The following is a 13,978-nucleotide window of genomic DNA, read 5'->3' as shown; positions in this document are numbered from 1 at the left end:
TAGTTATCAGGGCAACTAGGCAGAGTTATTGTTAATACCACCCCCATTTAAAGATGAGATTTCTGGCAGCAGAGGGGAGATCCCAGAGGAGAGAACATCCTTCCAGTGTAATTACTAAACAAATAACAGGCATTGCTGGTATCACAGAATAAATGTATATATTTACACATACAGAATATATATATATACATACACACAAACACATCTATACATACACACACATGTATACACACACGCATATACACACACATTTATACATACACATACATGCATACACACATCGCAGACATTATTTTTCCATGAAGTTTACATACACACTTTCCAAATCCTTGCTGCCTTTCGTGTTCCTCTTGCCTAGTACGGCTGAGTCGTAAGTGGTAAGTGACTGGAATGAAGCAAGGGCTCTGCCAAAGCCCATACAAGTATTTTCTCATTTTATCCTTCAAATAACTCTGTGAGATAGTTACTATTATTATCATCCTCATTTTGCTGAATAAACAGAAGCTTCAAGAGTTTATGCAGGGCGCATAAGACTACGGAGCTGGTAACTGACCGAAGCCATAATTCAAACTCTGGCTGCCCAGGCTCCAACGATGAGCTGTTGACAACTGCCCTGACTCCTGTCCTGAAATCCGGATCCCACTGCCGGCTTGGCATGACCTAACCGAACATTTTGCAAATGCAGAACGTACAAGACTCACTCACCGTTTCCCTCACAAACTTGTTACTATTCTCACCTCAGTAACACCACTCTCTAACTCACTGCCAAGGACAGAAATCTGGGATTCATTTGAGCTTTTCTCCTCTTTCCTCTCACTGTCCCAGGATTTCCCAGGAAGGGGACTTCCCACACTTCCCTTCTGCATCCCTCTTACATATTGCCGGTCCCTCTTTCCAGCCCCATCAGGAGAAACCTCATCTATTTGAAAATGGAAGAGCCTTCTAAATTCCCTCTGGAAGAGCAATGATTCCTGGGACTAATAATTCATTGAAAAAAGTTAACAATCTTCAAGCAGCGTTGCCATACAATTACCTGTATTCTTGACCGGTGGAAAAATCACCAGGCTCACCTCCCAGCTCACCCATAATTCTCTGAGTCACAGACCTTGTAAATCTGACTGTCCCAGGCCCTCTTGACAGCCCCAAGCTAAGTAATTAGCTCCATCTAAATTCCCTTTCAGCACTTGTGACTTTCAGGAGTTAAAGAACACTATTTGCACCCCTCAGCAAGTTGTGAGTTTGGCCTTTAGCCTCAGGCCTCAAAACACATCCAGGCTGTGGGGCTATCTAATATAATTACACCTTATGTTATATATTACCCTTCATCAAAGCTAGGCAAGGGAACATTACACCAGCAACAAAGAATGATGGATTCAAGTTGCCAAGTCTCCTAGTGGTTCGGAGATTTAACTATGAGGGTTGCTTTATTTTCAAACAGTTGAGAATGGGCTGGTTAGACAAGTTGGTTAGAGAGAAAAATTAATCCAGCCACAGCTGTGGGTTTGATCTCTGCATGAATCAGTTAAATCAATGTAAAGAAACCTGTTCCATAAACCCAGACTTTACTTTCAAACACACAGCGAATTATCCTGCAAATATGTGTGGTTATTCACAAGTAGTATATACATAAACATAAGGATGACAGTACAACTCATCAAACCCATACAAAGAAACAATTTAGGGTATGTACTCTAAAGCTCAGTTGGGCATGCTTGCTCTAGAGACAGACTGCTTTGGTTCAATTCCTTGCCAGACCACTTATTAGCTGGGTGATTTTAGGCATGTTATTTAATTCCACTGAGACTCAAGTTTTACTAACTTGTAAGTTGGGACTTATAAAGGTACTAACTTCAATTAAAAGCGTTGTTAAATTTCAGAGACAATCCATGTAAAGTGCCTGGCATAGTCCATGATACAAAGAAGGCACTTTAATGTATCAGTTACTAATTAAACTACTGAAATCTGCATGTTTCTCATTTATTAAAATGCTCATTGATAGCTGGAATATATTCCTCTTAATTTAGTACATCTTTATTTGCACTATGGCAATTCGGCCCAGCAGAAATAATGAATTCAGTGTGCTAATGACTATGTATATAATTTTAAGAAAAAAAAATTATCTGTACTTAGTGTGTAACCATATATAACAGATCAAATTTGCTGGATGGGAAAAATGAAATTATTTATAAGATACAATTCCACTGCAAGGTCATATGGGATGTGGGTTTTTACTAACAGCAACTAATATAGATCTAATTACAATGGAAACGCCAAAGAAAATAAGAACATACACAGAGTCTATAGAAAACAAACACTTTCAACATTTTACACTTTTAATTTTGATCATCTCATTAAAAAACTTCTAATCAAAAAACTTTTTATTGGGTAGATAAAGTGTGTAATCAAAATGGCAATCTATAAGGTGGTTGGGAACATGAGTTCTTATGTGATTCATAATCTATATGATTCAAACTTTATATTCAAATCTGCCTGTTTTATGTCAAAGACATTAAGTGACAAGGTATTATAACTAATTGTTTTCATGCTATTTCATTATATTACCTCCTTGTAGACTCCAAGATCAATATAACCACATATTGGATGAAATGCTCCAGTTCCACACACATAAATGTGAGTTTTGTTATAGGGTTGAAGTACGCGGATAAAATTTGCACATTCTGTCTATTGGACATAAAAAAAAAAATAAAAGCATTAGCACGCAATTCATGTTGTTGAAAGATCATCATTCATACCACCTGTTTTCCAAGTAGATAAATCATCAAGAAAAACAGCAAAAATGAAAACGATTCATGAGACATGCTTAAACATCTGACTTAGCAAAGGAAGCAAAACAAACTAGAAACTGTGGCTTAAATGAATGACTGAAGCTTTTCTGAAGTTTTACAGGTGTTGAACTAATCAGAATGCAAGAGTGCACATCTCTATAGATATTCAGCGGGGCCTACGGAATGGATATCAACAGAATGAGATATCCATACCTTCTTTCAGGAATTACCTAAGAACAAAACCTGTCATGTTCTGATATTCCCACATTGTCTATCACATTATAGATCCACTGTTGATAACATCAACTGTCTCAGCTACACTGAACAAAACATGAACACACTTGTGTATTCCCATAATGTATTCCATTTTTATTGGATGGAATGCACTACCACTTTATTCCCAACTATTTTTAATGTCACAGAGCCTTTAAAAATCAATTTAATTTCTCTTTATTCCAAGAATCTCTTGTTCTTCCCCTGCACTTTCTAACACCAAGTCAAATTTTTGAAGAGATTTTTATATCTCTGCTTGCTTTGCATGTGCTTGGTCCTAAAAATATTTCTTTGCATTATTATCATTATAACATATATTATCTATCCCCTAATTAGTTACAAGTAGTGACTCTTAATTTTTCAGAGTAGTCATTCCTGTTATTATACATTATTTTTGATTTATCTCCCATAAGTAATTCCTTATCTTTACATGATTATTGGCTTCATGGTTCCTGGACCCCAAAATCCCTGAGAAAACACCGGGCTGGAGTATACTTTTATTCTGGATTGACTTTATCTAGGAGATGGGGAATTGTTCACCAAGAAAGGTATAAACCTAAGAAACCACTGGGATTCATAGAAAAAGTCTAGTTCTTCCCTACCTGAATGGCCATGCGTTCCTCACCAGTCAGATGTTGACCTAATGGGTCACTCTTATTGTAAGAGTTAAGAAGGAATATATTACAAAAGAACCCAAAAGACAAAAACAATGACTTAACTGGTAGGGTGGTTTTTAGAATTAAATACAATTTTCAGAAAGCAGACAGCAACTTAACTGACAGGATTAAGTTAAATAATACAATATTAATAATTATTATTTACCCTGATTTGGATCTATATAAAATATCAATATCCCAGTGGCTATTCAGATTTTAGAGTGAAAAGCTATACCTGCATAACTGTGGTAAAGAGTTCCTAGTCTCTAGTACTTCCCTTGGCCAGCTAGCCTTGCAATTTTATGTCTCAAGAATTCATAGATCCCAATTAATAAAATGTGTACATTCTACCACAGAAGAATGTTACAATGAACTCATCAAATCTTCTGTTCTCTGCTTTCTATAAACAAAGCAGTTGCTTCAGATTGTATGAAAGACCAGCATCATTACTGGTCTCTCAGAGAGCTACACAAGGAAAGGATATTTCTTTATCAGGTAGGCAGACTAAGCACTCTCTAAAAATGGCATTGCATATAGTTACTTAGGTTGTATGCCAAGGGGAAAAAAAAGGCACATCTAAGGATGTGCAAGTTACACTACAGACATCTTTATTATCCTGAATATTTTCATATATTTTGTATATGTTCTCAAACATTCATTATATGCAGTCTCTTAAGAAAGGAACACTTTAAATTCACTAAGACAGTTTTCTGGCAAATAGTCTTGTTTAACAAAAACATATTATGTCAGTTTTCCACCTTTCTGTCAAGGTGTCTGATGGAGAGAAATTATTTTCTATTTGCACAAAGGCACCATAGAGGACTAGCCTCATATTCTTTTTTTTTTTTTTTTAAAGATTTTATTTATTTATTTGACAGAGGGAGACACAGCGAGAGAGGGAATACAAGCAGTGGGAGTGGGAGAGGGAGAAGCAGGTTCCCGCTGAGCAGGAAGCCTGATGCGGGGCTTGATCCCAGGACCTGGAATCATGACCTGAGCCGAAGGCAGACGCTTAATGACTGAGCCACCCAGGCGCCCCTAGCTTCATATTCTTTAACATCATGTTAGGCAATCTCAGATGAAAATCTAATTCAGACAGTACATATGTCATACTAATGATTTTGAACAAATAATAGAGACACCATAATATGAGAAAAGCCAAGACAAAAAGGTTAAAAAAGTCTGTGATCACCAGATAAACTGTAATGATGGCTTCATCACTAGAATGAGAGGTTTTAATATTCTCCAGCTTTTATTTTACTCACTCATGCTCACTGAAGGGACTTTTATTTCTTGGTCTTTCCCCCACCAAAAGCTTTATACAAAGGTGAGATCTATACCAGGAACAGTACCCAGGGAGGGGAAGAGTAGAATTACATTGCTGGAGTGAGGACGGACTGACTCGCTGCCCAATAATTTCATCATTTTTTAAAAAGCTGTTTCAACAAATAGTCATAGAATTTAGAGGGTAATTTTTATGAACGAGTACTTGTGTCCTCTAAGATTCATTGGTTGAAACCCTAACCCCTCGCCCCCCAGAGGGATGGTAATAGGAGGTGGGGCCTTTGGAGGTAATTAGCTTTAGAAAAGATCCTGAGATTGGGATCATCATGATGGGAAGAGACAGAACTCTCTCTTTCTCCCTCTCTCCCCCTCCCTCTCTTTCTCTATCTCTTCCCCCTGCCATGTGAAGATACAACAGGATGATGTCCATCTGCAAGCCAGGTAGAGAATTTTCATCAAGCACCAAATCTACCAGCACTTTGATCTTGAACTTCTCAGCCTTCAGTACTGTGAGAGATAAATGTCTGTTGTTTAATGTCTGTAGTTTATGAGATTTTGTTACAGTAGCCCACGCTATGACAGCAATTTTACAGGATTTTGAAATAAATATTTGTATAAAGAAATAAAACGACTTCCTTTCCAGATTATAAATTATGGAGTCAGAAAGATGAGGGACTATGAGAGACACAGCACTGCTTTTAAAAAGGCTAATAAGGCCCAGGGTGAAATTTTATACACAGAGGAGATAGAATGTTACTGATTATAAAGAAAAAGCTCTGAATCACACCTAAAATATTTCACATCCTTTAACTTTTCTAGGAGTACCTTATTAAAATGCAGCCAGCCCTGGAAAGTAATTTATTATGCTAGTTTTCTGACTTGGTGAGATATTCACGAGGATTTATGAAATTCCTCCATGTCCCAGATTCGGGTGACATGGAATAGAACAATTTATGGGTGAGTCCTGAATTGTCTGACACTTTACAAAAAAGTCAGTTCTGCTCAAAGTGTTCTGTAATGAAGTTGATAGAGGGTAGTTCTCGAAGCAGCCTGGAGGCAAGGAAAATGCACTGGTTGCCTGATGGATGAGAAACCTCGGAACAGAGATCCTACAAGATCAAGTTTGGCTTAAATAGCAGGAGCAATGATTAACTTGATTTAATTCACTTAGCGTTCTGCATGGCTATTCACGGCAGTGTAATTCTGTGAGGCATGAAAAAAGATAATTTTGAGAAGCAGCTTTTCGAACTTTCCCTGAAAGCTGGCTTATTTGTTAGCTATTCCCCACAACTGCAAGTGTGGTTGCACGTGAGCAAACATTTCAATTTAGCGAGTAATAGGCTCAACTTTGGAAAAATATGAATTTCTCCTTCTTTCCTTATTCTTCCCACCTACTCCCTTCCCCACCTACCAACATTCCCATCAGAAGAAAGAGAGAAGGAGAAAATTTAAAACTAGTATCGACTTTTTAATTCTCTCAAGTAATGCTTCAATATTTTACCTCACATATACATTTATACACTATATGTAATTAAATAAGACAGATGTAAAACTGAATTAATACTTGGAAGAAAAGGCTAATATATGTTTGTATTATGTATTAAAACTTGGAATTCTAGTTTCAACCTAGATATGTGAAAAAAAAAAGCAACACAGAAATACAACACAGAAATTCTCTAGACTTATACATAGTCCAATTAAATCTAATACAACTTTATATATATTTCTGATAACTTATAATTGCTAATTTTAATTTATTTAGGTTATATATGAAGAGACATTCATGATTTAGAAATATAGTTTGTTTTTATTTTTAGTATATTTTGCAGAATAGAGTGATCATCAAACATTTTTGGTCATCACCACAGACTTTTCACAGTGCGACGGTGCTAACAGACCTCAGAATAGAATCCAGTCTACAAGGGTGTCTGAGTGGATCAGCTGGTTAAAGGGCCCACTCTTGATTTAGGCTAAGGTCATGATCTCAGTGTCCTGGGATCAAGCCCAGCTTTGTTCTGTGATCAGCGGGGAGTCTGCTGGAAGATTCTCTCTCCCTATCCCTCTGCCCCTCCCTCGCTCACACGCACAGGCATGCTCTCTCTCTCAAAAAGACATAAATCTTAAAAAAAAATTTCCAGTCTTTACAGGTATCTGCTTAGGTCTTAGTGTTGAAAATATTTTAATGAGTTGCCCACACTTCAAAATAAGTACATGATAATCCCCACATTACACTTCTCTCTTAAAAATGGAAGATCTAAAGTAGAAATTTCTACAGAGCAAAAACTAGCTGTCATGGCAAGACAGAGGAAAATATTTTAAAGAAAAAAAAGAGAAGTATGCCTATTTAAATATGTAAAAGTGTATATATCAAGTAACTGGGAAAAATATTTTTAAGTAAGTTGATCACAAAGTAATAATATATTTTATATACATATATATATCTTAAATATGTATAATAATATGATATTTTATATATATATATCTTGAAAATCTGTAAATAACCAGTAAGGAAAAGGTAAACACTAAAACTTAAAATTATAAATTATAGGGATATGATATTCCAAAAAATAAGCCCTAATTTTACAACTACATAAAATATTTAGTATTTATAGTAATGAAAGAATTTCAGGCAAAAATAACAAAAATAATTTTCCTTTTGTTGGCAAAGATTAAATACATTTATTTTATTCATTTACGTATCAGCATTAAATATTAACCTATGTTGTACCCACTATGATTAGCAAGAGTATGGCAAAATATACCCTCTCATGAACATGCACTGCTGGTTAAAGCAGAGAACACATAAACTTACTGGAGGGTAATTTTGCAATGTGCAAAAAAAATTTTATGTCCAAAAAAAAAACCCCAAAATTATATCCTTGACCAGTAATTCTACTCAATATTCAAAGATGTTTGCAGTATTTACATATAAGATTTTTCATGTGAAGCATCACTTATAATAGCTAAAACCTGGATATAAACCAAACTTCTAACAATAGAGGATTGATGAAATAATATATAAAGGAATGCAGTGTGGCTATTAAAAGTAGTGTTATAAAAAGGAATTTAATGACATGGGAAAATGCTCATGGCAGTTTGCAAAGTGAAAAAAAAATGTTTTAGGGGACTATGTATACAATGATTTCATTCTGAAAAATAGTAAATAGATAAGATAGAAGAATAAACATCAAAACGTCACCAGCTATCTCTGGGTAATGTTCATGGGGGAGGAGATATTTACAGATGACTTCCATGTAATTTGCAAACTTTCTACAATGAGCACTTTGTTTTGCTTTTAGACGTTCTTTAAAAAAGAAGAAAGAAAGAATGTAATCATAGAACTTGGGTGATGGAAGATCCTTGAAGTCTATGTCATGTCTCCATTGACAAGGTTGTGTGCCTCTGGGGTTAAGATGACAAACACAACCCAGGCTGCCCACATCCTGTGCGTTCTTTTGCCTGGACTGAGTTGTTGTCTCCACTCTTTATAGTCAGGACTAAGGACATTTCTTTAGTGACTTTCTTTTGAATAATATTCTAAGCAGAAACAAAATACTATGAAATAGCTTCCTGTCACTATTTCCTTTCTTTGGACTAAACTGGAGACTGTGGTCAAGAAAGGGGAATAGTTCTCTTTTGTTTCCTCATCTTCCACTCCCTCCCCACCCCAATTAGCTAACTTTCATTATGGTAAATAATTCACTATTTTTCAGTTATATAGTACCTTTGTGTAAAGGGACAGTCTTTCCAAACACTTGTTAATCCTAAAAACACTCTTGGGAAGTAGGTAAAAATTACTAGAGAGAAGGGAGGAGAGAGGGGCATGCCAAAGGTAATAAAAGAGGTCAATAAAACCACACACTTGTCTCAGTTTTCTGTCGGCTGAAATCTATGCAACGTTATAAACTGAGGATCTCTATTATGAGGATAGTGTAGAGAGAAGTGATTTGAGGGGGACAGTTTGAGGGATAAGGTTTTCAGAACTTATACGTAGAGACGATGGACTCTGAAAAACAAACTGAGGGTTCTAGAGGGGAGGGGGGTGGGGGGATGGGTTAGCCTGGTGATGGGTATTAAAGAGGGCACGTACTGCATGGAGCACTGGGTGTTATACACAAACAATGAATCATGGAACACTACATCAAAAACTAATGATGTAATGTATGGTGATTAACATAACAATAAAAAATTAATTAAAAAAAAAGAACTCTAGGCAGTTCTTTCCAGAGTGTGAAGTACCAACAGGGGTTGCAGGGGGTGGGGGGATGGGACTTTGACGTAAGGAGGGGTCAGGTTATAGAAAGCTTTGTGTGACAAGCGTGCCTGGGTGGCTCAGTCAGTTAAGCGTCTGACTCTTAGTTTCAGCTCAGGTCATGATCTCAGGGTCCTGAGAACGAGCCCCTCATTGGGTTCCTCTCTCATTGTGGAGTCTGCTTGTCCTTCTCTCTCTGTTCCCCCCCCCCACTCACGCTCTCTGTCTCTAAAATAAATAAATAAAATCTTAAAAAAAAAAAAACTTATACGTAGAGTTCAGACCTTTATGTGTAGATCACAGTGTTGTGTAAGAGCACCGATTATGGGGCAAGACTTCTGGATTCAATTTCTGGCTTCACTATTTACTAGATATGTGATACTGGGCAAGCCATTTAATTTTTCTGGCCTCAGTCTTCTCATCTACAAAATGAGGAATAATAATAAAATGTAGCCTGTAATATCGTTATAAGGATTAAACGAGATTATAAAGCATTGGAAGCTGTTCCTGGAACAGGGTAAGTGCTATAAAAGTGCTAGCCATTCTTAGTAATGCTAAAATATACTATTATTTTAAAGTGACAGATTAAAAAGAAGGAGACAGAGAATTGTATTATTCCTACATGATTCAACATCAAACTTTACAGTTTGCAGTGAAAAGAGAAAAGCTCCCCATATCTCTAATCCTGAGCTGGCAGTAGGTGTGCTTAAAGGTTAAAGGTGATTAGTAGCTCCCAAATACAAATGAATTGCAAGAATAGGTTCCATATACTCGGTCCTACATGCTCCAGGATACCACCTCCAGAAAAGTTTATCACCCTTTGCTTTAACTTAATCAGAGGGGCAACTGAGTTACTATATAACCAGATTTAGTGAACATACTGAAATGAGAACACTGTCACAATTAAAACCTCCACTGATGGTTTGACCTTGAGTGTTTATCCCTCATCTACTCCATGGGAACATGGGCATTAGTTTATTGGATGAAATTTAAACCACCTTTTCCTACTTGCCTCCTTTTTAAACAGTCAATACTGGTAAAACACAAAATATTGAAGTGTTCACGCTGTTTATGGTATGTTTGTACTGTTATTAAAATAATTTTGAAAACTCTCATAACCAATGCATCTTTTTTTTCCCCACAAGTCCAAAAAAGTATTGAGGATTTGCAGACCCGAGCACCTGCTCAGTTAAGATATTGAACAGGGTGAAGAGATTAGAGACATGGGAGGAAGAATATATTATAGAATAGTTTGATCTTTTTCATTTCAAGTAAAATAAATGTAAAAACTGTTTCTGTTGCTTTTGATGCTAATACCCTCTGATATATTTCTGTTAACATAAATGTGCTTGAAAAGATAACATTTAATACTGAAAGAAAACAAAATAGGGCATAATCAAAAGTTTCTTTTGTTTTGATCATTTTGTTACTATGTATTAAAAGCTCCATGATAGTAGAAACTGTATCCTTTCATACACATATTTATTTACATATTTATGTTCTTAATAAATATTTGTTGAATAAATAAATACATGAACAAATGGGTGAGCAAACCAGCGGTCTCAAATTCTTAGTTTCCTAAACTTTCCCTCAATTATATGAGGCATCATGTGTCACGTTGTTTTTTTATCACATTGATAAAGTGAGAATTTTTGTATCTAGTTATGCTTTCCTATAACACACACTCTTTGTTGTTTTTAAATATAAAGGCATTGCTCAGCTTAATACCCCTGGGTTACTGTGTTTACAGCAACATTAGAGAATGTTGCAAAAGACGCCTCAAGATATCCACGTTTCTGAAAAGTTTTGAACCTCTTTTCATCTTCAGTTACATTCAGGAAGTAATTTACTTTGCCAAAAAAAAAAAAAAAAGAGAGAGAAAGCGATTCTCCCTATCACCACAGTGCAAGAAGTCAGGGCAGAACACAGAGCATCTGGAGATGAGGAGAAGAGGCAGAAAGAACCACAACACTCTTCAGTCATTGCTGGAGATAAAACAGACAACACAATGTGGGGGAGAATGCAGGACAACTTGGACAATGTGAAAGCAATTCAGACAGGATGCCTCCAAAGCAATTAAGTTGGTTGCGTGTATCTATAGGTTTTCTCTGACCCTTAAGGCAGCTTAAACCAGAAGTTTCTATTAGAACCCCATTATTTATCCTTTATAAGTTATTTCATGTAATTATGCTTAAGCGAATTTTAGAGTAAATTATTTCTAGTTCTTATTCCAGAATGTTATGTCATTCATTTGCACCCAATTGTTCTTATTATCTCTATGATGTCGACTCTTGAATTTTTTCTTCTGGATGCTATAAGTTTAATTTTAATCCAAATTAACTTAAATATCAATTATATGTTTGTGATGCTAAAATACTCATGATTTTGTGTGCATTTGCAAAATACAGGCATATAAATGAAAAATATACAATCCTATATTTTCTGATGATTTATTTTTTAATATTTAAGTGCATTTCTGAGATTTGTGTGAAGAAAATAATAATATCCAGAATTAACACTTTAGAAAGTCTAGTATTTCTAAATTTCTGCAGTCAAATGCTCTACCCCTGAGTTATACCCCCACATACATAGTATTTCTAAATTTCTGAGGATAATGGCATTCCTTTTGGCAAGATAGAAATATTTTATATCTTCTTAATCTTTACACAGAATGTTTATGCAGTCTTAAAAATAATACACCAATGCCATTAATTCAATAAAAACCAATATAAATATTTATTATCATATCAGTACCAGTTTAACAAAGATATTTTTAAAGTCTCATACTTACATTGGCATCTTTCCCAGCTAATTTACATAATTCCACTCGTTCCTTTGCAGCGGGCCAATAAATCTGTAAAACATTTCAAAGTGTGTCAGAATCTGAATATCTAAAACACCCTACAATTCTAATTAGGAAAATGAGTGTGTTGAATTAAAGAGTGGGTATCAGGCTAAAACTATGTTAGATATGATGTAAGACTTTTGAGATTTAGATATTTTCCAAAGGCACCCTAAAAAAATTTCTAAGAAAAACTATAGAACCATTCATTTGTATATTTCAGTCTTCTAATTTCTTTTTAAATGTATTTAATAATAGATAAATTATGTTGAGAAGTTCATAAATTCTTATCGTGATGTTGATAGAATTTCAGAATAGCATTTGCTTAAGCAAGAGATTCTATTTACGCTGTTTTTCCGTACTTACTCAGAGTGGTGGGGCATTATAAATGTGTCCAGGGAAGTGTGTGAAACAGCACTTTGTTACAAGCAAAGTTATCACTCCAAGTCAAAGACCAGTGTGGATTTGCTGGCAAATTTAACATGTATAGAGCTCAGATGCATCTGTCACTTAAACATTTTTTTATGTATTATCTTATTTAAATCTCACAATGACCCCATGTGATGGCTGTATTTACTCTCCCTATTTTCACTTCAGAAAACTCATCCATACAGCCATTAAGTAACATGTCAAGTAACATGCCACAAACATAGTCACCGGCAAAGCCAAAATATGACCCAAGTCTCTCTGAAGTAAGGGTCTCAATCACCACACAGTAATTATTATTTGGGCAAATGATTAAGGATAAGGGCGGCAAATCCCTTGGTTGGTAGCTTTTAATCATGTTTTAACTGTCTTGAATTTATCATACAGGTTTTTCTTTTGTTTTTAACAAAGTTTAGCAACTCTGTCAAGAAGGTTTTGCAAAATAAGATTCAAACAGTTACTTTACTCCATTAGCTTAAAGAAAGAAACGCTCTCTGCTAAGCTACAGGCAAGAATAAACAAGAGTTAGCTCTGAGTTGCTTATAATATATGTTCCAAGAGTTCCTGACAAACTTTGATTATATTTCTCACCAATGTTAGCAGAAAATGTCTTAATAGGGTGAGGAAAAAGGAAAATATCCTGAGGGAATGCACCGAAAGAGTCTTGTTAAACCTGGAATTCAAAAATGACTTAGAAGTCACCAATATTTATATGGATTATCTTCATAGTAAAATTTTAGGGTTTTATGTCTCTGAATAATACATAGAGAAGAATAGAGAATACCACTCAAACTCTCTTAATAGACAAATTCAATAAAATTACCAAGATTTTTAAATGAAGCAAGGTTGTTCATTCAGAGCACATTTTAACAGGCTGCAAATTATAGTCCAAAGATGTATCTAGGCAGGTTGGTAGAGCCAGAAGTAGGCTCAAGTGATGAGCTAACATTGATGTGGTTCGCAATAAGGACCTAAAGATGCCATTTATTCAAAAATGGCTTAAATCATGGCAATTATACTTTCATACAATTTTGAAAATTAGCCAGCCATAGAATATAAATAGACCACAGCAATAAAAAATAGTATGGGTGGATCTTAGCAATTCGTTATTAGGTAAAAAAGTACAGTCCCCCAAATTACAAACAGAACGATCCCCTCAGAATAATGTTAAAAAAAAAAACTAAAATAAAATAGACACTTCTAAGGTATATGAGTAGATGGAATAAGTAAGAAGAAGAACAAGAGAGTAATGAATATGGGATTTAGAATGATGGTTGCCCCAGATTGGAAAAAAGAAGGCTTAAATTGTGGTAAGAGGGGCGGAGCAAGATGGCGGAGGAGTAGGAGACCTGGATATCATCTCCTCTCAGGAATTCAGCTGGATAGGGATCAAACCATTCTGAACACCTACAAACTCAACAGGAGATCGAAGAAAAGAAGAGCAACAACTCTCTCATCA

The 13,978-nt window shown here is 35.5% G+C and overlaps 1 protein-coding gene across 1 annotated transcript in view; it reads right to left on the bottom strand.

Annotated features, from left to right (window-relative positions):
* Positions 1 to 13,978, bottom strand: part of SEMA3D (semaphorin 3D) — a 180,760-nt gene that overhangs the window by 73,120 nt on the left and 93,662 nt on the right. The window contains exons 3-4 of the mRNA XM_081799702.1: positions 12,043 to 12,113; positions 2,563 to 2,682 (exon numbers count right to left, since the gene is read on the bottom strand). Coding sequence (XP_081655828.1) covers positions 2,563 to 2,682; positions 12,043 to 12,113 — 191 coding nt within the window. The remainder of the gene's footprint in view (positions 1 to 2,562; positions 2,683 to 12,042; positions 12,114 to 13,978) is intronic.

This window comes from Leptonychotes weddellii, chromosome 12 (genome assembly GCF_054177405.1).
Source record: "Leptonychotes weddellii isolate Sample4059 chromosome 12, ASM5417740v2, whole genome shotgun sequence".
Taxonomy (NCBI): domain Eukaryota; kingdom Metazoa; phylum Chordata; class Mammalia; order Carnivora; family Phocidae; genus Leptonychotes; species Leptonychotes weddellii.
The sequence above is the reverse complement of the archived record's forward strand: the minus strand, read 5'-3'. Positions and strand labels throughout refer to the sequence as shown.